The 25,454-nt window shown below is 46.8% G+C and overlaps 2 protein-coding genes across 2 annotated transcripts in view; one reads left to right on the plus strand and one right to left on the minus strand.

Moving 5' to 3' along the window:
• Positions 1-6,158: 6,158 nt before the first annotated feature.
• The window catches only part of LOC137356815 (zinc finger protein 84-like), a 43,467-nt gene continuing 24,171 nt past the window's right edge, over positions 6,159-25,454 (plus strand). Inside the window, exons 1-2 of the mRNA XM_068022609.1 lie at positions 6,159-6,253; positions 6,790-7,931. Coding sequence (XP_067878710.1) covers positions 7,153-7,931 — 779 coding nt within the window. The 5' untranslated portion in view covers positions 6,159-6,253; positions 6,790-7,152. The remainder of the gene's footprint in view (positions 6,254-6,789; positions 7,932-25,454) is intronic.
• LOC137356813 (zinc finger protein ZFP2-like) lies at positions 11,495-23,841 on the minus strand. The gene is made up of 2 exons (XM_068022605.1): positions 23,464-23,841; positions 11,495-14,343 (listed from the first exon to the last, which is right to left on the minus strand). The coding sequence occupies exon 2, from the start codon at positions 14,249-14,251 to the stop codon at positions 13,298-13,300; it is 954 nt and encodes a 317-aa protein (XP_067878706.1). The 5' UTR covers positions 14,252-14,343; positions 23,464-23,841; the 3' UTR covers positions 11,495-13,297.

Below are 25,454 nucleotides of genomic sequence, written 5' to 3' on the forward strand. Positions count from 1 at the left end.
TCAAAGCGTCAGTGGACCCTGGATTTGGTGTCACAGCGTCAGTGGTCCCTGGATTTCGTGTTACAGTGTCAGTGGTCCCTAGATTTGGTGTCTCAGTGTTCCCTGGATTTGGTGTGTCAGTGGTCCCTAGATTTTGTGTGCCAGTGGCAGTCATCCCTGGATTTGGTGTGACAGCGTCAGTGGTCCCTGGATTGGTTTGTCAGTGTCGGTGGTCCCTGGATTTGGTGTGTCAGCGTCAGTGGTCCCTGGATTTGGTGTCACAGCGTCAGTGGTCCCTGGATTTGGTGTCACAGCGTCAGTGGTCCCTGGATTTAGTGTGTCAGTGGTCCCTGGATTTGGTGTGTCAGTGTCAGTGGTCCCTAGATTTGGTGTGTCAGTGGTCCCTAGACTTTTTGTGTCAGTGTCAATGCTCCATGGATTTGGTGTGACAGCGTCAGTGGTCCCTAGACTTTTTGTGACAGCGTCAGTGGTCCATAGATTTGGTGTCACAGTGTCAGTGGTCCCTAGGCTTTTTGTGGCAGCGTCAGTGGTCCATGGATTTGGTGTGACAGCGTCAGTGGTCCCTGGATTTGGTGTGTTAGTGGTCACTGGATTTGGTGTTACAGCGTCAGTGGTCCCTGTATTTGGTTTGTCAGTTGTCCCTGTATTTGGTGTGACAGTGTCAATGGTCCTTAGATTTGGTGTGTCAGTGTCAGTGGTCACAGGATCTGGTGTGACAGCGTCAGTGGTCCCTAGATTTGGTGTGACAGCGTCAGGCGTCCCTGGATTTGGTGTATCAGCATCAGTGTTCCCTGAATTTGGTGTCACAGCGTTAGTGGTCCCTGGATTTGGTGTGACAGCGTCAGTGGTCCCTGTGTTTGGTGTCACAGTGTCAGTGGTCCCTGGATTTGGTGTGACAGCGTCAGTGGTCCCTGTGTTTGGTGTCACAGTGTCTGTGGTCCCTGGATTTGGTGTCACAGCGTCAGTGGTCCCTGAATTTTGTGTCACAGTGTCAGTGGTCCCGAGATTTGGTGTGACAGCGTCAGTGTTCCCAAATTTGGTGTGTCAGCGTCAGTGGTCCCTGGATTTGGTGTCACAGTGTCAGTGGTCCCTGGATTTGGTGTTGCAGCTTCAATGGTCCCTGGATTTGGTGTCACAGCGTCAGTGTTCCCTGAATTTTGTGTCACAGTGTCAGTGGTCCCGAGATTTGGTGTGACAGCGTCAGTGTTCCCAAATTTGGTGTGTCAGCGTCAGTGGTCCCTGGATTTGGTGTGACAGTGTCAGTGGTCCCTGAATTTGGTGTGACAGTGTCAGTGGTCCCTAGATTTGGTGCATCAGCGTCAGTGGTCCCTGGATTTGGTGTGACAGCGTCACTGGTCCCTGGATTTGGTGTGACAGTGTCAGTGGTCCCTGAATTTGGTGTGACAGCGTTAGTGGTCCCGAGATTTGGTGTGACAGTTTCAGTGGTCCCTGTGTTTGGTGTCACAGTGTCAGTGGTCCCTGAATTTGGTGTGACAGCGTCAGTGGTCCCAAATTTGGTGTGTCAGCGTCAGTGGTCCCTGGATTTGGTGTCACAGCGTCAGTGGTCCCTGAATTTTGTGTCACAGTGTCAGTTGTCCCTGAATTTGGTGTGACAGCGTCAGTGGTCCCAAATTTGGTGTGTCAGCGTCAGTGGTCTCTGGATTTGGTGTGACAGTGTCAGTGGTCCCTAGATTTTGTGTGACAGTGCCAGTGGTCCCTGGATTTGGTGTGTCAGTTGTCCCTGGATTTGGTGTGACAGTGTCAATGGTCCCTAGATTTGGTGTGTCAGCGTCAGTGGTCCCTCGATTTGGTGTGTCAGAGTCAGGGGTCCCTGGATTTGGTGTGTCTGCTTCCGTGGTCCCTTGATTTGGTGTGTCAGCGTCAGTGGTCCCAGGATATGGTGTGACAGCGTCAGTGGTCCCTAGATTTGGTGTGTCAGCGTCAGTGGTCCCTCGATTTGGTGTGTCAGAGTCAGTGGTCCCTGGATTTGGTGTGTCTGCCTCCGTGGTCCCTCGATTTGGTGTGTCAGCGTCTGTGGTCCCTGGATTTGGTGTGTCAGCGTCAGTAGTCCCTGGATTTGGTGTGACAGCGTCAGTGGTGCCGAGATTTAGGGTCAAAGCGTCAGTGGACCCTGGATTTGGTGTCACAGCGTCAGTGGTCCCTGGATTTCGTGTTACAGTGTCAGTGGTCCCTAGATTTGGTGTCTCAGTGTTCCCTGGATTTGGTGTGTCAGTGGTCCCTAGATTTTGTGTGCCAGTGGCAGTCATCCCTGGATTTGGTGTGACAGCGTCAGTGGTCCCTGGATTGGTTTGTCAGTGTCGGTGGTCCCTGGATTTGGTGTGTCAGCGTCAGTGGTCCCTGGATTTGGTGTCACAGCGTCAGTGGTCCCAAATTTGGTGTGTCAGCGTCAGTGGTCCCTGGATTTGGTGTGTCAGTGGTCCCTGGATTTGGTGTGTCAGTGTCAGTGGTCCCTAGATTTGGTGTGTCTGTGGTCCCTAGATTTTGTATTTTGTTTGACAGTGTCAGTGGTCCCTGGATTTGATGTGTCAGCGTCAGTTGTATCTGGATTGGTTTTTCAATGTCAGTGGTCCCTGGATTTGGTGTCACAGCGTCAGTGGTCCCTAGATTTCGTCTTCCAGTGTCAGTGGTCCCTGGATTTGGTGTGTCAGTGGTCTCTAGATTTGGTGGGTCAGTGGTCCCTGGATTTGGTGTCATAGTGTCTGTCGCCCCTTGATTTGGTGTCACAGTGTCAGTTTTCCCTAGATTTGGTGTCACAGTGTAAGTGATCCCTAGATTTGGTGTTACAGTGTCAGTGGTCACTGGGTTTGGTGTCACAGTGTCAGTTATCCCTAGATTTGGTGTCACAGTGTCAGTGGTACCTAGATTTGGTGTCACAGTTGTCACTGGTCCATGCATTTGGTGTTACAGTGTAACTGGTCCCTAGATTTGGTGTCTCACTGTAACTATCCCCAACTGTGCTTTCAGCCCTCCTCTCCAGCCCCTCTCCCTTCATCCATTGACTTCAATGCCAAGGAAACTGCCAGTTGGAACCTGACAGCATTTGATAGATATTTGCAGATGATTTGAGAGTTTCAACGAGTTTGGATTTTTCTCTATTCTGTCCACTAGAGGTGTTAGATAACAGAGTTTGCCCTGTGAATATTGAGCTGGAATATTGGGCCGTGACCTGTTGACTCTAAATATTGAATCTTGCGGTTTCCAACACCAGATAATCAAGCTTACAACAACTGTTTGTGCCTGACTGTATTAACAGCACTGCAGAGTATAGTTCCCCGATCTGGAGAACAGAGATAATACAGTGGATTCAGAGTTCTCTTCTCCCCAGGTCTGATCCAACAAGCTGCAGCTACACTGGTGATATTCATATTTAACCTGTTTGTGATCCACCCCCTGCACAAGCCATAACCACAGGGATATCTGTGCATTGCTCACAAGGCTGTGTCACTATCACACACACAACCCGTTTCCTTGTTTCACATCTCCATACACATTCCATCTCTTTACACATCTCCTTTCTATACAATTGCAGCAGATATGAGCAAGGAGGCGAGACTCATTAATATAGCACTTAACAGTAAAGGTGACATTAGCCTGGGCCTCTCGAGTAAGACTCCAGTAAGAATACCACTATGCTACTGTCCCCTCAGTCTCAGCAAGCTCCTGTTAAATACATGTCCTGGGTGGCTTGAGATTAAAAGCAGGTTTGTAAGTGTGATGCTCTGTTCACACATCACAGGTGAGAAAGATGCTGTGGGGCACATGTTAAATCTGGTAGCTCAAAGGGATTAACAGACTGAGTTTTGTGTTTAGTGATCCAGGGCATGTTACCGATACCATCCCTGTACACCAGGGCTAAGACAGGGAGTAATGGGGAGTTGGGACTAACTGAAATAATCTTGAGTTCGAAAGGAGAGAAGACGCAAAAATACAACAGTCGGAAAAAGGCCATCAGTTAGTCTCCTCTTATATTGGAGAAATAAGGAACACTCCATACCATGTGTTTCCACCAAAACTGATTTATTTGCCAGAGATCCAGAATATTCAATCCAGCCCAGTTATCAAAGTCATCAGCAGAAACAAAAGAAAGGAAGTGATTAACAGCAGAATCCAACCCCTGCAGTCACATGTGAACTGGCTGGTGTGTCAGCAGGTTCGCTGAAATAGTGAATCCCTTCCCAATCACAGAGCAGGTCACACAGTCATTTACGGCTGTAGGAAGGAGGCCATTCAGCCCATCAAGTCCATGCCGGCTCTCCACGGAGCAATCTAGTCAGTCCCAACCACCTCCCCCCTCCTCTCGATCCCCAGTGTGAACTTGCTGGTGTGTCAGCAGGGTAGATAACTGAGCGAATGCCTGCCCACCTGTGGAGCAGGTGAATAGCCTGTCCCCAGAATGAACTCGCACGTGTACATGGAGCTGGAATGACTGAATCCCTTCCCACAGATGGAGTAGGTAATCGGCCTCTCCCCAGTGTGACTGCGTTGATGAGTTTCTAGCTTGGATGGGGAATTGAATTCCCTCCCACCATCCCCACTCCTCCACAGTTTCTCTGTGCTGAGGGTCCCTTTGTGTCTCTCCATGTTAGACGACCAGTTGAAGCCTCGTTCAACCACAGAACACATGTACGGTTTTTCCCCAACTGTGAATGTTTCAATGTTTTTTCAGGCTGTGTAGCTCTTTCCACAGTCAGTGCACTAGAACGCTCTCACTCGGGTGTGTGTGTGTGTCTCGTGCTTTTCCAGTCACACTGATTGTTTGAAATCTTTTCGGATGGACAAACATTTCTCCTTCCACATTCAAAGGGCAATATTCAGGTCCTGATAAGTTGAGTGACTGTCATTTTTATGTGACTTTTGGTTTGAGTTTTTCCTGTCTGCAAATCCTCCCCTTCCAGTACACTGTAAGAGGAGTTTACAAAATCTTGATTTAACGTTTAAGAGATAAACAGGAGTTCACACTGACTCACCTGACTGGCCAACTCAGGTTCCACCTGTTAAAGACCGCGATTGGTTACAGAACACACTGCTCCCTTGACCCTCTGGCTTTGCAGCTCTCTTCCTGTTGCCTCCCTGTACAATCAGCCAGCACTCACCAATGTTACTGCCAGATGAAGTTGAGGGGCTCAGGGGAAACACAATTAGAGAAACAGGATTCAACATAGAAATTAAACTATTTAAAATCAAATCAAATTCATTGTTGCAATTAATATATTCATTGTGCACGACACCAGGGCAGTGGGAGTGGATAATGTTCACTGTTGTATACCATTCTATTTTTCCACGATTATGGAAATATGGGAAATGGAAAAGGACACAAAAATGGAGTAATACACATGTGAAAGCAATAAATGAATGCTCAATGTTTCAGGTGGGGCTCCTTCAGAATGAAGACCTCCTGCAACAAAGGAGATCTCAGCCGTTAATGCGACACGGGTTGGAAATATTGCATTGTACTCACTCATCTCTCCCCACCACCTGCAAGAGTGTTATATAATCACACTGCATAGCGCATCTTTACACCAACTTCCCAACTTTGGGAATAAAGTCTGAATACTCGGAATGGAGAGAGGTAAAGCAGATGAGATTAAGAAAAAGTGTAGTGGAGGAAATAATAAGGGAAAAAGAAACAAGTGTGAAGTGAACGGGGAAATAATAGGATCAGCGGAATGCAGGAAAAGAAGAAACAAAACTGAGAAACAAGAAATACCAGTTATGAAGATTGTTGGAGTAAATTTGCCAATGAAACTAAAACTATCAGCGCCACGACATTTGATTAAGATATATTTGTGTGATACAATGAACGTGAAATACAGAAACCATTTATATTATATTCCTGACAGATCTACCAGGGCACATATCACATTGGTCCAGAGGGCCTGTTCATTTACAACCATGGGGGTATTGCACAATGTAATGGACCATTTCACAGAGCCACTGGTTTATTTTGATAAAATGTGTGCATTTTCATTTTTATTCCATGGAAATTATAATGTTTTGAGGACCAAATTCAAGATGCAAGCACCTACACACCAATACGTTCCGACTGGGAAGAAACCATTCAGATGCTTTGCGTGTGCAAAGAGATTTTCTCATCTTCCCACATGTAATAACACTCCAGCTTTAAAAGTTCAAAGATTTGATGCACGATCAACACATTGCTACAGGAGAGAGGCTGTTTAAATGTTCGGTATAGGAAGAGAATTACTTGCTCGTCCCATCTGCTGGCACACAAGTGAGTTCACGTGACTGTAGGGGGTGGATTCTGCTGTTACTGTTGCTGTTCTGGAGACTCTCCACCAATTCCCTTTTCCCCTTCTTTCTCGTGGATGATGGAAGGTTTGTGCACTTGTGTTATGATATAATTTATTTCCTAATTTTGTTGTTTTCACCCAATCCCAGCAAAACAATCACTATTGCCTAATTGGGGCTTTCAATGACGGTGCTATTACCCAGCATTCTGTGCATTTGGGAAGGTTGCCTATCCACATCACAGGAGGTCACGGGCAGGCGCTGGGGAGCGACGGGCGGGGATGCTTCAGAAACACCTTGTGTCGGCCGCAAACTGCAAATAAGAAGCAACGGGTCCCACGTTTGCACCCAGCAGGACAGCAGCTGCGGGGCTTTTCCCAGTGACAGGCCCGGATAATATGGTGAAATGTGCAGGCAGGGTGCATGTGAGGCTCTCCTGGTCCAGTAAGTAGGAGGAGAGAATGTTGTGAATTTCTATCCTGAACTGACAGTGATGGCTTTTGTAAACTCCTTTTACAGGGGTTCAGAGGGACGGGATTTGCAGACAGGAACCTCAACTAATCATCACGGGAAGATCTGACAGCAGTCGTCAGCACCTGAATATTATCAGCCTTTGAATGTGGAAAGAGAAATGTTTGTTCTGTCTATGGGAAAAGATTTCAAACATCAGTGTGACTGGAAAAGCACTGAGATACTCACACAGAGACACACACACGAGGGAGAGTGTTTCAGTACTCTGATATCAGAAAGAGCTTTAACCAGTTACACAGCCTGAAGAAACATTGCACCATTCACAGCAGAGAGAAACCGTACACGGGTTCTATGTGTGGACGAGGCTTCAACTGATCGTCCAAGCTGGAGAGACAGAAGGACACTCATGTCATGGAGAAACCGTGGAAATGTGGGGACTGTGGGAAGGGATTTAATTATCCATCCAAGCTGGAAATTCATCGACGCATTCACACTGGGGAGAGGCCGTTCACCTGCTGCATGTGTGGGAAGAGATTTACTCAGTACTCCCACTTCCTGGTACACCAGCGAGTTCACACCGATACGAGACCTTTTAAATGTTCTGACTGTGAGAAGAGATTTAAAAGCAGAAATGATCTGCTGACACACCAGCACATTCACACCGGGGAAAGGCCATTCACTTGTTCTGAGTGTGGGAAGGGGTTTACTCAGTTATCCCACCTACTGACACATCAGCTTGTTCACTCTAATAAGCGGCCATTTAAATGTTCTGACTGCGGGAAGACCTTCAAAAGCCGAAGTGATCTACTGACACACCAACGCACTCACTCCGGGGAGAGGCCATTCACTTGCTCCGTGTGTGGGAAGGGATTCATTAATTCATCCGACCTTCTGACGCACCAGCGGGTTCACACTGGAGAGAAGCCGTTTATGTGCTCCGTGTGTGAGAAGGCGTTTACTCAGTCATCCAGCCTGCTGACCCACCAGCGAGTTCACACTGGGGAGAGGCCATTCACCTGCTCTGTGTGTGGGAAGGGATTCACTCAGTCATCCCACCTGCTGCGACACCAGCGCACTCACACTGGGGAGAGGCCGTATATCTGCTCCGTGTGTGGGAAGGGATTCACTCAGACATCCCACCTTCTGAGACACCAGCGAGTTCACACTGGGAGAGGCCGTTCATCTGCTTTGTGTGTGGGAAGGGATTCACTCAATCAGTCACCCTGCTGAGACACCAGCAAGTTCACAAGTGACTGCTGTTATTGCTGCTGTTTTTGCACACCTAGGACTAAACCATGTTCGTTCTGACAGTTCGTGTTTGTTTCTGCTGCTGATCACCCTCTCAACTGGGCTGCAGTTTGATATTCTGGATAAATGTCAAGTTAAATCAGCTTTGTTTGAAACACATTGTTGTAGATTTTTGTCTTTCCCACCTAAGTGTTTCACGTCACCTGGCTGGAGCTCAGAAAGGACAATCTGGGGGGAGGGTCGTACAGCAGGAACAGAACTTCAACCTGGACACAGTCCCTCAGGGACACACTGAGAGGGACAAAACAGCATTTTGGTCTTTCTTGCCTCATCATAGATAGCAAAGTCCCCCTGCGGATTAATCCTGAGGTGTGTATGAAATGTGTCCCAGCCGCTCTCTTCCTTGATTCCGAGCTCCTAGGCACAGAACAGAAGGTTCCTTTACAACTGTCTTTCGAGTGGGAAGAACAACAGTGAACTCTGGAAACTTGCAGTCAAATCCGAGACTGGTATGAAACTGCGATCTGTTTTCTGACTGAAAGTGAAACGGCAGGTTTAAGTTTCCAGTCTGAAAATGACTGCGGTAATTATTCTGTGAAGCTTCAGTGTGTTTGTGTGACAGTCCTGAGTCTACTATTTTAGGACAGGTATTCCACAATAAACCTTTTGAAAATAGTCAGCATTAAAATCGCATGGGAGGAGTTTACAGGAGCCTGATAACTGCTTATTACAATTATACAACAAACATTTGCTATCCAGATTAAGAAGGACCTGCAGCGTGTTTCCAGGAATTTCGCCTTTCATTGATGTGTGTGTGTGTGTTCGGATTTTGTCAGTTTTTTCTCAGTATAACTGCAACTCCCGAACAGGTGTCACTGACAAAATGTTAAAATTATACTTCTGATTCCTTAGCCCAAATTGTTTCTGTAAACCAGTCCGCCGAATCGGACACAGAATTCCGGAGGAAATGTGTCCAATCGGAGCACCCCAGAGGTGCCGACTGCTAAACTGAATATCAAACACGAAGTCAGAGTAACTGGGCATCCTCGGATGGTAGTCTCGATCCCTGTGGTTTATCAGGTCAGCTTTGATAGGTTTTGTGGGTCGGCACCCAGCCTCCCAGTTAGTTCCCATATCACCGGGAGCCACTTCTCCCTGGCTCGCCCAAATCGCACACCCAAGGTGGTCGGTCACAGGCCTGTGGATTTATCAATTGGCAGTCAGACTTCTGCTCAGCTCTGTCAGTCCTTTCGCGTCCTGTTTTTTCAATTTAGTTTTTTTTTAGAACCGTCAACCACCCATTATACTAATCCTACATTCATCCCATATTCCTACTTTCCCTCAATTCCCCTACCACCTACCTAGACCAGGGGCAATTTACAATGGCCAATTTACCCATCAACCTGCAAGTCTTTGGCCATGGGAGGAAACCGGAGAACCCGGCGAAAACCCACGCGCTCACAGGGAGAACTTGCAAACTCCGCACAGGCAGTACCCAGAATCGAACCTGGGTCACTGGAGCTGTGAGGCTGCGGGTGCTAACCACTGCTCCGCCCCACTGTTGGCCTGGAAGGGATGTGATGCTCCGACCAGAAGTTATCACCAGAAAACCAACCCCGGTAAATTAGGCTCGGCAGCAGTCACCGTTTCACCCTCTTCCTTCGCTTAATCGGGGCCGAATTGGGGGGGTGGGGAATCATTAACCAAGGCCATTCCACTCTCCTGCCTGCAAAAAGCAGCATTCTATATCAGAAAGGCACTTAACCATTTCCCACTTCAGACTCAGAAAATATATCTCAGATTGTAGTTAACCATTCCCCCCCCCCCCCCCCCCCCCCCAGTACTAATTTCTGCGTGTTTTGGTTTATTGTTTCTCTGCTCTCTAGTTAATTAATTTCCATTTCAGACTTGCTCTCGGCAGCTATTTTCCACTCTCAGTCAATGATTTCCCAAGATTTACCTATTTTTGCAGCTTCTGGATTACCGTTTCCCTGCTTTTTGGTTCCCATTTCCCCTCTCGGGTCAATTCTCTGAACATTATTTTTGATTTTTTGGTTAATCATCTCCCTGCTTTTTGATTAACCATTTTTTTTTCAGACTTGCTCTCGACAGGCATTTTTTGACTTTTTGGTTCATCATTTCCTACATTGAACTCATTTTTACTGAAGAGATACCTTTACAACTTGATCAAACTAATCCTCAGCACCAGCCTCACAAAGAACAGTACAGCACAGGAACAGGCCATTCGGCCCTCCAAGCCTGCGCCGATCTTGATGCCTGCCTAAACTAACACCTTCTGCACTTCCGGGGCCCATATCCCTCTATTCCCTTCCTATTCATATATTTGTCAAGATGTCTCTTAAACGTTGCTATCGTACCTGCTTCCACCACCTCCCCTGGCAGCAAGTTCCAGGCACTCACCACCCTCTGTGTAAAAAAAACTTGCCTGGCACATCACATTTCAGATTAAGCAAAAAAATAAAATCTACATCTAATTGTGCAAGCAACTTCCATTAAAAAAAAAACTGTTTCATTACTGGGGTCCGAGGAATTTTTATAACATGGGATGGAGCCTCAGAAGCAAAGGTTTGAGAACATTTTGTGTAACAGACCAGGGTTCCTGCGGGCAGACCCTTACTGACCCACATCCTGTAACAGACAATAGTTCCTGGGGACAGACCTATCTTCCTCATCATGTAACAAAGCAGTATTCCTGACAACAGACCCCAAAAGACCCATCTCTTATCCTGTAACAGGCTAGGGTTTCTGGGGCAGACCCACCTCCCTCATCTTGTAACAGGCCAGGGTCCTGGGGACAGACCCCTACAGGCACATCTCCCTTATCCTGTAACAAGCCAGGGAACACTTGAGCATTTTTTTACATCCTCAGGACACCCAAAAGTGTTCGTTTTGAAGTGTAATCACTGTAGTTATGTAGGTAAATGCGACAGCCACATTTACACGTAGCACGATCTCTCAAACTGCAATGAAATAAATCGCCAGTTTGTCTGTCTTTAGTGATGCTAGCTGAAGGGAAAGTATTGATAAGGACTTTCCACTCCCTTATTTTGTCACAAGCCGGTTTGGAGCTCTAGAGCAGCAGTGGAATGGACAGCAGTTAGGGAATATCTGAAGTGTGTTTCTATTTGCCAATGCTTAAAGAACCTCTAGCAGCAGTGCAAATGGTTGCTTTGTATATTTCTCACCTGTTTAACTTTCTCCAATATGAGGGGGAAAAAATATAAGGCCATAGTGTTGAGGTTGTAGCAAATGTACATGTGCCAGTTTTACCACTGGTTTCTACACCTGCCCCGCAGTGTAAATACAATAAACGTGAAATTCTGGGTTATGGATCACATTGCTGCACCTCTCCTGAGATGCAATTTGATGAAAATCTTTTCACAGGACACAGTAAACTGTTTCATTCTGTATGGAGGGAACACAATTGAGGCGCGCAAGGTGAAGCCACCTCCTTGCCATTATGAAGCAGTTTCTTTGAAGACACTTTTTATCATTAATTCTGTATTTATGAAACATTGACCTCCACGCTGTACTGGACGACTGCTTTACAATACTTTGTACAGATTGGGTTTGAACACTAAATGAAGTCTGAACAATATTGAAGTGGTGGTGAGGTGGGATTGGTGCATTTACTAGAATGTTCATTCAGCTCCAAGCAAAGGTCGAAGTACCTGCTTTACAGTCATTGCACAACTGCTCGAGTTGTGATTTGCAAAACCATTATGCATGTACAACGGAAAATAAAGACTTGCATTTACATGGCACCTTACACCACCTTAATGCATCCCAAAGCACTTTAAAAGCCACTCAAATGAAGTGTAGTCACTGTTGTAATGTAGGAAACACAGCAAACAATTTACACATAGCAAGGTCCCATAAACACCAATGTGGGATTCTAGTTTAGTCATGTTCAGAACACCTCTGCTCTTCTTCAAAATAGTTCCATGGGATCATTTGCATCCATTTAAGGAGGCAGACAGGTTTAATGTTTCGTCTGAAGGATGGCACCTCTAACAGTGAAACACTTGAGGGTCTAAGTGCTGGTATTTCTGCCCATAGTTGTCCAACAGACGGCCCGCAGGCCATTGTCTGGCCCTCCACAGGTTTCCATCTGGCCCACGATGTAAACTGATGGAACGTCAGACACCTTGACGGGCAGCTATAGATTTGTTAGGACCCTGCTCCCACACAACCCAGTGGACAGGCAGCGCTCACAGCCTGCCTCCATAATACACATTTATTGTTGCACAGATGGGGAGCAGGGTGGGGGTGGGGGGTGGGGTAAGAGAGAGAGAGAGACAGACAGAGCAGGAATAGAGAGGCAGAGAGGGAAGACAAAGAGACAGAATGCGCGGGGAGAGAGAGCGACAGAGAGAGAGATGGAGAGTGGAGAAAGGCAGACAGAGAGAGAAAGGGGGGAGAGACAGAGATGCAGAGAGGGGAGGGAGAGAGGGGGAGAGAAAGATATCAAGATCACTCCTGACAGATGGACATCTATCTGGAATACTCTACATTGCTACATTAAGTGTGCAGGCAGAGACTGAGTACTCACGCATGCAAAAACAACGCCAGGTAGGTCACTAAATCAGTGTTCAACATAGTGACGAGAAAGTAAGTGAATAAATCAGTCTCACTTAAAGCTTCTTCACAAAAAATGCACGTTTGTCGCTGTTTTGATTAATAGTAGGATAAACTGTTAATGCCTTTATCTTTCCAAAGTTTTTTCACTAGCCCCCTATTCAGGACAAAAATTGTAATGTGCCCCCCATGCAAAAAAATTGGACACCCCTGTTCCAGCCTCAGTGGTGAGAGTGCAGCCACCGAAGCAGGGCCAATGACTGAATGAATAAGTTAAATAAAGCAGGGCTGGGGTGAGGGTGCAGTGGAATAGACATCAAATTGAGCCCAGATTGATGGAATCAAAGTCTTTTCTAAGGCTCACATATCAAATGAACAGTTTCACACTAGAACCTCATGACTATGGAGCTACAGAGTGAGTTCATTGGCATGTTATCCTGGGCTTGTTCGAGCTTTTGCCTCTGCTTCTCCAAGGCTATTTGCTGAAGTCCCATCATTTTCTATCAATCCAAGTGCTGTTGTTGATCATGTCTCTCCACATCCATCTACCTCAGTTCCAATTCCTCTCCTTGCCAACAGAATTGATAACATTCAGGTCCCGAAGAATCAAGTCCCTTTGTCAGATCTTGGCATATTGCTGGCTTTGAGTTTCATCGCTCAGTCCTGGATGTGAAGAACAGCAGCAATAACAGCAGAATCCAACCCGAGGTCACTTGTGAACTCGCTGATGTTTCAACAGGTTGGATGACACACTGAATCCCTTCCCACACACAGAGCAGGTGAACGGCCTCTCCCCAGAGTGAACTCGCTGGTGTTTCACCAGGTTGGACGAACAGGTGAATCCCTTTCCACACACGGAGCAGGTGAACGGCCTCTCCCCAGTGTGAACCCGTTGGTGTATCAGCAGGTTGGGTGAATCAGTGAATCCTTTCCCACAGATGGAGCAGGTGAACGGCCTCTCGCCACTGTGAACTCGCTGGTGTTTCAGCAGGTAGGTTGAACGGCTGAATCCCTTCCCGCAGGCAGAGCAGGTGAACGGCCTGTCCCCCGTGTGAACTTGCTGGTGTGTCACCAGATGCTTTTTGCTTTTAAAGCTCTTCTCACAGACAGAACATTTAAAAGGTCTCTTATCTGTGTGAACAAGTTGGTGCGTACTGAGCTGGGATGACTGAGTGAATCCCTTCCCACACATGGAGCAGGTGAACGGCCGCTCTCCAGTGTGACTCCGCTCGTGAACAGTGAGGTCAGATGATCGCCTGAACCCAGTCCCGCAGTGAGAGCACCTGAACGGTCTCTCGTCCGTGTGAACACGTTGATGACACGTCAATTCCCCGGAACTTTTATAGCACTTCCCGCAGTCCGGACATTTAAAAGGTCTCTCGAAGGTGTGAACTCGCCGATGCTTCCGCAGAGCGGAGAAATGAGTGCATCCCTTACCACACACGGAGCAGGTGAACAGTCTCTCCCCGGTGTGCATGCGCTGATGAATTTCCAGCTCAAATGGGTAACTGAATCCCTTCCCACACTCGCCACATTTGCACGGTTTCTCCCCGGTGTGACTGTGCTTGTGCCTTGACAGGCCAGATGATCGGCTGAAGGCTCGTCCACACACAGAACATGCGTACGGTTTATCCCCATCGGGAGCTGTGCTTTTCGCTTCCATTTTCGGGTCCCAAGAGATCGAGCGACTCAGTCAGATCTGGATGTGACGTCTGGTTTTAGTTTCCCATCTGCAACTCCTCCCTTTCCAATACCCTGAAAAATGAATTTAACACAGGAAAAAGGGAGCATGAGAGAGAGCCCACAAGAGAACGCAATGGTAGATCGTGACACTGAGCTCAAACAGTCTGGTAAGCTGTGGGCCCAGCATCAGAAGAAATGATCCTGAAAACTCTAAGAGTGTCCCTCAGGAAACGGAACATGTCACTCAGCGTGGAAAAACTCGGGCCTCTGTGGGAGAGGGAGAGGTTGAAGGCTTTGTGCATCTGCAGCTCGAGCAGAACTTTGACATAACCTCTCAAGCTGTGATCCCCCCTCCCCCCACCCCCACCACCGAGAAGGACAAGGGAGGCTAGTGCATGGAAAACCATCACTGTTCTTACATCATCAATGGGTGAAATTACATAGAAAATAGGAGCAGCAGTAGGCCATTCAGCCCTTCGAGCATGCTCCACCATTCATTATCATGGCTGATCATCCAACAGAGTAACCCGTTCCCGCTTTCCCCCCCATATCCTTTGATCCATTTCACCCCAACCGCTATATCTAACTCCTTCTTGAAAACATACAATGTTTTGGCCTCAACTGCTTTCTGTGGTGGTGAATTCCACAGGTTCACCACTCTCTGGGTGAAGAAATTTCTCCTCATCTCAGTCCTGAAAGGTTTACCCCTTACCCTTAGACTATGCCCCTGGTTCTGGACTCCCCCACCATCGGGAACATCCTTCCTGCATCTACCCTGTCAAGTCCTGTTAGAATTTTATGGGTTTCTATGAGATCCCCCCTCACTCTTCTGAACTCCAGCGAATATAATCCTAACCGACTCAAACTCTCCTCATACGTCAGTCCCGCCATCCCAGGAATCAGTCTGATAAACCTTCGCTGCACTCCCTCTACAGCAAGAACATCCTTCCTCAGATAAGGAGACCAAAACTGCACACAGTGGTGCAGTGGTTAGCACCTCAGCCTCACAGCTCCAGCGACCTGGGTTCAATTCTGGGTACTGCCTGTGTGGAGTTTGCAAGTTCTCCCTGTGACTGCGTGGTTTTTCGTCGGGTGCTCCGGTTTCCTCCCACAGCCAAAGACTTGCAGGTTGATAGGTAAATTGGCCATTATAAATTGCCCCTAGTACAGGTAGGTGGTAGGGGAATTATGGGGATGTGGTAGGAATATGGGATTAATGTAGGATTAGTATAAATGGGCGGTTGATGGTCAGTACAGACTCGGTAGGCCGAAGGGCCTGTTTCAGTGCTGTATCTCTAAAATATAAAAAAATATATATAAAATACAATATTCCAGGTGTGGCCTCACCAAGGCCCTGTATATTTGCAGTAAGTCATCCCTGCTCCTGTACTCGAATCCTCTCGCTATGAAGGCCAACATACCATTTGCCTTTTTTACCGCCTGTTGGATCTGCATGCTTACCTTCAGCGACTGGTGTACGAGAACACCCAGGTCTCGCTGCACATTCACTTCTCTCAGTTTATAGCCATTCAGATAATAATCTGCCTTCCTGTTTCTGCTACCAAAGTGGATAACCTCACATTTATCCACATTATACTGCATCTGCCATGCATTTGCCCATTCACTCAACTTGTCCAAATCACCCTGAATCCTCTCTGCATCCCGCTCACAACTCACCCTCCCACCAAGTTTTGTGTCATCTGCAAATTTGGAGATATTACATTTAGTTCCCTCATCTAAATCATTAATATATATTGTGAATAGCTGAGGTCCTAACACCGATCCCTGCAGTACCCCACTAGTCACTGCCTGCCATTCGGAAAAAGACCCGTTTATCCGCACTCTTTGTTTACTGTCTGCCAACCAAATTTCTATCCATCGCAATACACTACCCCCAATCCCATGCGCTTTAATTTTACACGCTAATCTCTTATGTGGGACTTTGTCGAAAGCCTTCTGAAAGTCTAAATAAACCACATCCACAGGCTCCCCCTCATCAACTGCACTAGTTACATCCTCGAAGAATTCTAGTAGATTTGTCAAGCTTGATTTCCCTTTCGTAAATCCATACTGACTCTGTCCGATTCTACCACTGTTCTCCAAGTGCTCTGCTATAAAATCTTTGATAATGTACTGTAGAATTTTCCCCACTACCGACATCAGGCTGACTGGTCTATAATTCCCTGTTTTCTCGCTACCTCCCTTTTTAAATAGTGTAGTAAATTCCTGTAATTCCTCACCAACTGTACTGTGGGAGCACTTTGCCTTATGGATTGCAGTGGTTCAAGAAAAAGGCCCATTATCTTCTCAAAGAGCAACAGGGGATTAACAATATATGCTGGGCTTGCAGCACCACCCACACCCCCATAATAAATTAAAAGTATCTGCATATGTAAAATGCATAAAATGTTTTTACAGAAATACTGCGTCCTAAAACAATAGTCCTACAGTGTACGGGTAGTGTCTGTTTACCAACCTCATCTTCCCTAGAATCTACCTCCCTTGACAGTCTCACATCTGAAATTGTTCACAGAATCGTTACAGTGCAGAAGGCGGCCATTCGGCCCATCGCGTCCACACTGGCTCTCCGAAAGAGCAATTCACTTCGTGCCATTCCCCTGCCTTCTCCCTGTAGCCCTGCACATTCTTCCTTTTCATATAACTGTCTAATTCCCTTTTGAATGCTTCAATTGAACCTGCCTCCACCACGTTCTCAGGCAGCGCATTCCAGACCTTAACCACTCACTGAGTGAAAAAGTTTTTCCTCATGTCACTTTTGCTTCTGTTGCCCATTACTTTAAATCTGTGCCCTCTCGTTCTCGAGTCTTTCACAAATGGGAACAGTTTCTCTCTGTCTGCTGTGTCCTGACTCCTCTATTAAAATCACCACTCAGCCTTCTCCAAGGAAAGCAGTCCTAACTTCTCCAATCTAATAACGGAAGTTTCTGATACATGTTCAACATAACCTCCTTGCTCTTGTACTCTATGCCCCTATTAATAAAGCCAGGATACTGTATGCTTTATTAAGCAGTCTCTCAACCTGTCCTACCACCCTCAATGACTTATGCACATATACACCCAGGTCACTCTGCTCCGGCACCCCCCTTTAGAATTATACATTTTTTTTATATTGTCTCTCCATATTCTTCCTACCAAAATGAATCACGTCACATTTCTCTGTGTTGAACTTCATGTGCTACGTGTCCACCGATTCTGATCGTGATGTGGAATCAGTTTGGGTGGAAATAAAGATTAGCAAGGGGAATCAGTCATGGGTGGGATTCGCCTAAAGGTCCCCGAAGAGTTGCCTCACTATCGGACAAAGTATAAATCAGGAAATAACGGAGGTGTGTAAGAAGGGTGCTACAATTGTCATGGGTGATTTTGATCTGTATATTGACTGGACAAATCAGATTGGCAGAGGTAACATGGAAGATGAATTTGTAGAGTGCATCAGGGATTGTTACTTAGAGCAATACATTGCAGAACCTACCCTGGAGCAGGCTATTTTAGATCTAGTAATGTGTAATGAGGTAGGATTAATAAGAGATATTATAGTTATTGATCCTCTAGGGGGTAGCGATCACAACATGGTAGAATTTCAAATTCAGTTTGAGGGTGAGCAACTCGGCTCCCAAACCAGTGTCTTCAACTTAAACGAGGGCAATTACAAAGGTATGAAGAAAGAGTTGTCTAAAACGGGCTGGGAAGATAGACTAAGGGGAAAGTCAGTGGATGAGCAGTGGCAGACATTTCAGCAGATATTTCATAACACTCAGCAAAAATTTATCTGGGTCAAAAAGAAGAACTCCATGAGAAGGATGAACCACCTGTTGATAATAAAGACGGTCAAGGAGAGTATCCAATCAAAACCTAAGGCATACAAAGCGGCAAAAACTAGTGGTAGGCCAGAGGATTGGGAATTTTTTTAGGAACCAGCAGCGGATGACTAAAAAGCTAATAAAGAGGGAGAAAATAGATTATGAAAGTAAATTGGCAATAAATCGAAAAACAAACAGCAAGAGCTTCTACAGATATATAAAAAGAGAGTAGCTAAAGTGAGCGTGGGACCCTTGGAGGATGAGACTGGAGAGCTGATAACGGGGAACAGGGAAATGGCAGATAACAAACCAATATTTTGCATCTGTCGTCACGGTGGAGGACACTATAAACAATATCAGATAAGCAAGGAGCTAATGGGAGGAAAGATCTTGTAACAGTCTCGAGGGACAAAGTATTTGACAAACTAATGGACTAAAGGCAGACAAGTCGCCAGGACCTGATGGCCTGTATCCAAGAGTTTTAAAGGAAGTGGCTGCCGAGATAGTGGAGGCATTGGTTAAAATAGAGTCATAAGAAAGATATAGCACTGAAACAGGCCCTTCGGCCCACCGAGTCTGTGCTGACCAACAACCACCCGTTTATACTAATCCTACATTAATCCCATATTCCCCACCACATCCCCACCATTCTCCTACCACCTACCTACACTAGGGGCAATTTACAATGGCTAATTTACCTATCAACCTGCAATTCTTTGGCTGTGGGAGCAAACCGGAGCACCCAGCGGAAACCCACGCAGACACAGGGAGAACTTGCAAACTCCGCACAGGCAGTACCCGGAACTGAACCCGGGTCGCTGGAACTGTGAGGCTGAGGTGCTAACCACTGCACCGCCCCTGGAAATATTCCAGAACTCACTGGATTCCGGGAGGGTCCCAGCGGACTGGAAAACCACTAATGTGATGCCCCTGTTCAAGAAGGGAGGGAGACAAAAAGCAGGAAACTGCCTAGTCTGGAGGGCATTAGCTATGAGGAGAGGTTGGATAAACTCGGATTGTTTTCACTGGAACAATGGAGGTGGAGGGGAGACATGATAGAGGTTTACAAAGTTATAAGCGGCATGGACAGAGTGGATAGTCAGAAGCTTTTTCCCAGGGTGGAAGAGTCAGTTACTAGGGGACATAGGTTTAAGGTGAGAGGGGCAAAGTTTAGAGGGGATGTGCGAGGCAAGTTCTTTACACAGAGGGTGGTGAGTGCCTGGAACTTGCTGCCGAGGGAGGTGGTGGAAGCAGGTACCATAGAGACGTTTAAGAGGCATCTTGACAAATACATGAATAGGATGGGAATAGAGGGATACGGTCCCCGGAAGTGCAGGAGGTTTTAGTTTAGGCAGGCATCAAGATCGGCGCAGGCTTGGAGGGCCGAATGGCCTGTTCCTGTGTTGTACTGCTCTTTGTTCTTGGTTCAGTAATTGGGAAAATGCTACAGTCCATTATTAAGGAAGAAATAGCAGGACATTTAGAAAAGCTTTTAACACAATCAAACAGTCAACATGGCTTTGTGAAAGGGAAATCATGTTTGGCATATTTGCTAGAGTTCTTTGAGGATACAACAAGCAGAGTTGATAAAGGGGAACTGGTAGATGTAGTGTGTTTAGATTTCTGGAAGGCATTCAATAAGGTGCCACATAAAAGATTATTGCACAAGATAGGAACTCACGGTGTTGGGGGTAATGTATTAGCATGGATTTAGGATTAGTTAACTCACAGAAGACAGAGAGTCGGGATTAATGGGTCTTTTTCAGATTGGAAAGATTTAACTGGTGGAGTGCCACAAGGATCAGTCCTAGGGCCTCAATTACTTACTAACTATATCACTGACTTGGAGGAGGGGCAGAGTGTAATATATCCAAATTTGCTGATGATATAAAATAGGTGGGGGTGCATGCTGTGATGAGGACATAAGGAATCTGCAAGGGGATATAGATAGGTTGTGTGAGTGGGCAAAAACTTGGCAGATGGAGGTCATGCACTTTGGTAGCAAGAATCAAAAGGCAGACTATTATTTAAATGGAGAGGGACTTCAAAAAAGTGCAGCTCAGAGGGATCTGGGTTTTCTTGTACATGAAACACAAAAAGTTAGCATGCAGGTGCAGCAAGTAATTAAGAAGGCAAATGGAATTTGCCTTTATTGCTAGGGGGTTAGAGTTTAAAAATAAGGAAGCCTTGTTACAACTGGACAGGGTGTTGGTGAGGCTGCACCTGGAGTACTGTGTGTAGTTTTGGTCCCCGTATTTAAGAAAGAATATACAGGCATTGGAGGCAGTTCAAAAGAGATTCACTAGGCTGATTCCTGGGATGAAGGGGTTGACTTATCAAGAACGGCTTAACAGGTTAGACTTTTATTCATTAGAGTTTAGAAGAATGAGGGGTGATCTTACTGAAACGTACAAGATTCTGAGGGGGCTCGACAGGGTAGATGTTGAGAAAATGTTTCCACTAGTGGGGGAATCTCGAACTAGGGGACATAGTTACAGAATAAGGGGGCATTCATTTAAAACTGAGATGCAAAGGAATTTCTTCTCTCAGAGGGTAGTGAATGTCTGGAATTCTCTATCCCAGAGAGTTGTGGAGGCTAGATCACTGAAAAAATTTAAAGAGGAGGTAGATAGATGTTTGAAATATCAGGGAGTTGAGGGCTGTGAGGAGCTGGCATGAAAGAGGAGTTAGGTCCGAGGCAGATCAGCCATGATCTTATTGAATGGTGGGTTAGGCTTGAGGGACCGAATGATCTACTCCTATTTCTTATATTCCACCAACTTGTCTATATCCTTTTACAGTTCTACACCATCTTCCTCACAGTTCACAATGTTTCCAAGTTTTGTGTCATCCGCAAACAGAAATTGTTCTCTGTACACCAAGGTGTAGGTCATTAATATACATTAGGAAAAGCAAGGGTCCCAACATTGACCGCTGGGGAACTCCACTACAAATCTTCATCCAGCCCGAAAAACATCCAGTGGCCACTACTTTGTTTCCTGTCACTCAGCCAATCCTCTATCCACGTTGCTACCATCCCTTTTATTCCATGAGCTATAACTTTGCTCACAAGTCTGTTGTGTGGCACTGTATCAAACACCTTTTGAAAGTTTATGTACACCACAGCAACTGAATTGCCCTCATCAACCCTCTCTGTTGCCTCTTCAAAAAACTCGAGTAAGTTAGTTAAACATGATTTTCCCTTAAGAAATCCATTCTGGCTTTAATTAACCCGCATTTCTCCATGTGACTATTAATTTTGACCTGAATTATTTTTTCTCGAAGTTTTCCCACCACTGAAGTTAAACTGACTGGCCTGTAGTTGCTGGGCCTGTCTTTACGCCTTATCTGCTTTTTTACTTCCCCTCTGGATCTTCTATATTCAGCCTGTTTCTCAATAGTATTTTCGACCTGGCATCTGTCATAAACAGACTTTTTCTTCTTTATCTTAATCTCTACTCCTTTTGTCATCCAGGGAGCCATGGATTAGTTTACTCTGCCTTTCCCCTTTGAGGGAATATACCTTGACTGTGCCTGAACACACTCTTCGTTCAAGGTAGCCCATTGTTTCACGACCATTTTCCTGCCAACATTTGACTCCAATTCATTCGCCCCAGCTCCATTCTGACCCCATGGAGGTTGGCTTTCCCCGTTAATTATTCGTACTCTGAATTGTTCTTTGTCCTTTTCCATAGTCAACCTAAACCTTATGATACAATGATCACTGTCCCCTAAATAATCTCCGACTGATACTTGATCTACTTGGCTCACCTCATTCCCAAGAACCAGGTCTAGCACTGCCTCTTTTCTCATTGGACGAGAAACATACTGCACCTTACACTACTACTATCCCAGCCTAGGTTTGGATAATAAAAATCCCCCATTATAACTACTCTATATTTTTGCACCTCTCTGTAATTTCCTTGAAAATTTGTTCTTCTACATCCTTCCCATTAGTTGGTGGCCTATAGACAACACCGAGCAATGGAACTGCACCTTTTTTGTTCCTTAGCTCTAGCCAAATTGATTCTGCTCTCTACCCCCTCTGGGATATCATTTTTCTCCAGCACTGCAATGCCCTCCTTAATCAACACCGCCACCCCTCCCCCTTTTGTGGCCCGACTGGGCTCAAAAGTACTCGAGTACTTCTCCCTCATCTGCACTCCCAACTCAAATGGATACAACGAAAAACACTCACACAGGAGGCCAGGAACCGACCTCCACATCCAACGCCCCACCCTGATACAAACTGACTCTTAAATGGTATATATTAATAGAGTCATACAGCATAGAAACTGACCCTTCGGCCCACCGCGTCCATGCCGACCATAATGACTATCTATACTAATCTCACCTGCCTGCATTAATTCCATATCCCTCTATGCCTTGCTCATTCAAGTACCTGTCCAGATGCCTCTTAAATGTCGCTACTGTTCCTGCCTCCACCACCTCCTCAGGCAGCTCATTCCAGATACCCACTATTCTTTGTGTGAAAATTTACCCCTTTGATCCCCTTTAACCCACCTCCCTCTCACCTTAAATCTATGCCCTCTAGTTTTAGTCACCCCTACCATGGGAAACAGACTCTGGCTAGCTACACTATCTATGCCTCTCATAATTTGATATACCTCTATCATGTCCCCTCTCAGCCTCCTTCGCTCCAGGGAAAACAGACCCAGCCTATCCAATTTCTCTTTATAACTCAAGCCCCCCAAACCAGGCAACATCCTTGTCAATCTTTTTTGCACCCTCTCTAGCTTAATCACATCTTTCCTGTAATGTGGCGACCAGAACTGCACATGGTACTCCAAATGCGGCCTAACCAACATTGTGTACAACTGTAACATGACGTCCCGACTCTTGTACTCAATGCCTCGGCCGATGAAGGCAAGCACGCCATTCTTCACCACCCTGTCTACCTGTGTTACCACTTTCAGGGAACCATGTACTTGCACCCCAAGATCTCTCTGCTCAACAACACTTCCCAGGGCCCTGCCATTCACTGTAGATGTCCTGCCCTGGTTTAACTTCCCAAAATGCATCACTTCACACTTGTCTGCGTTAAATTAATGACGTAGACCTTGATGTACAGAGAACAATTTCTGTGTGCAGATGACACAAAACTCGGAAACATTGTGAACTGTGAGGAAGATAGTGTAGAACTGTAAAAGAATATAGACAAGTTGGTTGAACATAATTAGACTAGGTCCTGTGAGCAAGGCCTGCAATAAAACAATAACAGCGGATGCTGGAAATCTGAAATAGAGAGAAAATGGTGAGAATATTCAGCAGGTCAGGCAGCATCTGTGGAGAAAAAGAGTTCATGTTTCAGGCCGCTGGACTTGCCGTCAGCCTGCAATAACAAACTTACCGAGAACTACTGACTAATGGCGGCCGTCATTCCCACAATCCTCTGCGCCCCAGAACCCTCTCTATCCAACGCGCCGATTTCCCCTTGCGCTGAGAGTGCGCATGCTCCCCAGGGCCAGGCGCGGGGCATGTTGGGCGGCCTCCCTTCCTGTCCTTTGTTCGCGAGTCGGACTCGGTGGAAACGGGAGACGAAAAGCGGCAAACGGCGGCTGGGATGGGTCCAGGCGCTGCGCCATCAGTTCGGTGGTGCCTCCCCACACCCGGTGCCCTCGCCGCACGTCCGCCGGGCCCGCGGCTCTGGTCCGGGGCCTGAGAGCCGCTGCGATCCGTGGTCGCTGAGGTTTCGCTCGCCTGCCCCTCCCCCTCGCGCTCAGCTTCCTGGAGCCGCACTGCGCAGACTCCGCGCTGGTAGGTGGCTTCCGGGGGCCGCCCGCGCCTGCGCACTGCGGCCCTGCTGATGGGGATTGGCTGTCACTTTTGACTGAACCATCAATTTGGAGCAGAAGGAGGCCATTCAGCCCCTCTTAGCCTGCCCCGCCATTCAACACGATCTCATTCTCCAATTCCACCCTCCCCTGATGAACTTTTACCCCTTGCCGAGCAAGAATCTATCTAATATAAAAGCAAAATACTGCAGCTGCTGGAAATCTGAAATAAAAACAAGTGCTGGAGTTACTCAGCAGGTCTGGCAGCATCTCTGCAGAGAGAAGCAGAGTTAACATTTCAGGTCAATGGCCCTTCATCAGATCAAGAATCTATCTACCTTGCCTGTCTACCGGCAGGCACAGTGACGCAGTGGTTAGCACCGCAGCCTCACAGCTCCAGCGAGCCAGGTTTGATTCTGGGTACTGCCTGTGCGGAGTTTGCAAGTTCTCCCTGTGTCTGCGTGGGTTTCCTCCAGGTGCTCCGGTTTCCTCCCACCTCCAAAAGACTTGCAGGTTGACAGGTAAATTGGCCATTGTAAATTGCCCCTAGTGTAGGTAGATGGTAGGAGAATGGTGGGGATTTGTTCGAGAATATCGGGTTAGTATAAATGGGTGGTTGTTGGTCGGCACAGACTCGGTGGGCCGAAGGGCCTGTTTCAGCGCTGTATCTCTAAATAAAATAAAATATCCAATGACCCCGCTCCACCACCTTCTGAGGCAGAGAGTTCCAAAGTCACACAACCCTCTGAGAGATATAATGCCTCCTCATCTCTGCCCTAAAAGGGCAACCCATAATTTTAAAACAGTGCCCCCTAGTTCTGGACTCACCCACAAGACGAAACATCCTTTCCACATCCACCTTGTCAAGACCGTTCAGGATCTTATAAACTTCAATCAAGTCGATCCTCACTCTTCTAAACTCCAGTGAAAACAAGCCCAATCTTTTCCTCATAAGACATCCCGCTCATTCCAGGTATCAATCTAGTAAACCTCCTCTAAACCGCCTCCAACGCATTCACAGCCTTCCTTAAATAAGACTGTTCAAGATGTGGTCGTGTGATGTGGGCGTCGCTGGCCAGGCCAGCATTTATTGCCCATCCCTAAGTGCCCTTGAGAAGGTGGTGGTGAGCTGCCTTCTTAAACCGCTGCAGTCCATGTGGGGTAGGTACACCCGCAGTGCTGTGCGGAAAGGAGTTCCAGGATTTTGACCCAGCGACAGTGAAGAAACGGAGATATAGTTCCAAGTCAGGGTGGTGTGTGACTTGAAGGGGAACTTGCAGGTGGTGGTGTTCCCATGCATTTGCTGCCCTTGTCCTTCTAGTTGGTAGAGGTCACAGGTTTGGAAGGTGCCAGCTAAGGCTCTTTGGTGCGTTTCTGCCGTGTATGCTGTAGATGGTACACACTGCTGCTACTGTGTAGTCGGTGGTGGAGGGAGTGAATGTTTGTAGATGGGGTGCCAATCAAGCAGACTGCTTGTCCTGGATGGTGTCGAGCTTCTTGAGTGTTGTTGGAGCTGCACCCATCCAGGCAAGTGGAGAGTATATTATCACACTTCTGACTTGTGACT

This window comes from Heterodontus francisci, chromosome 46 (assembly GCF_036365525.1).
Source record: "Heterodontus francisci isolate sHetFra1 chromosome 46, sHetFra1.hap1, whole genome shotgun sequence".
Lineage (NCBI taxonomy): Eukaryota > Metazoa > Chordata > Chondrichthyes > Heterodontiformes > Heterodontidae > Heterodontus > Heterodontus francisci.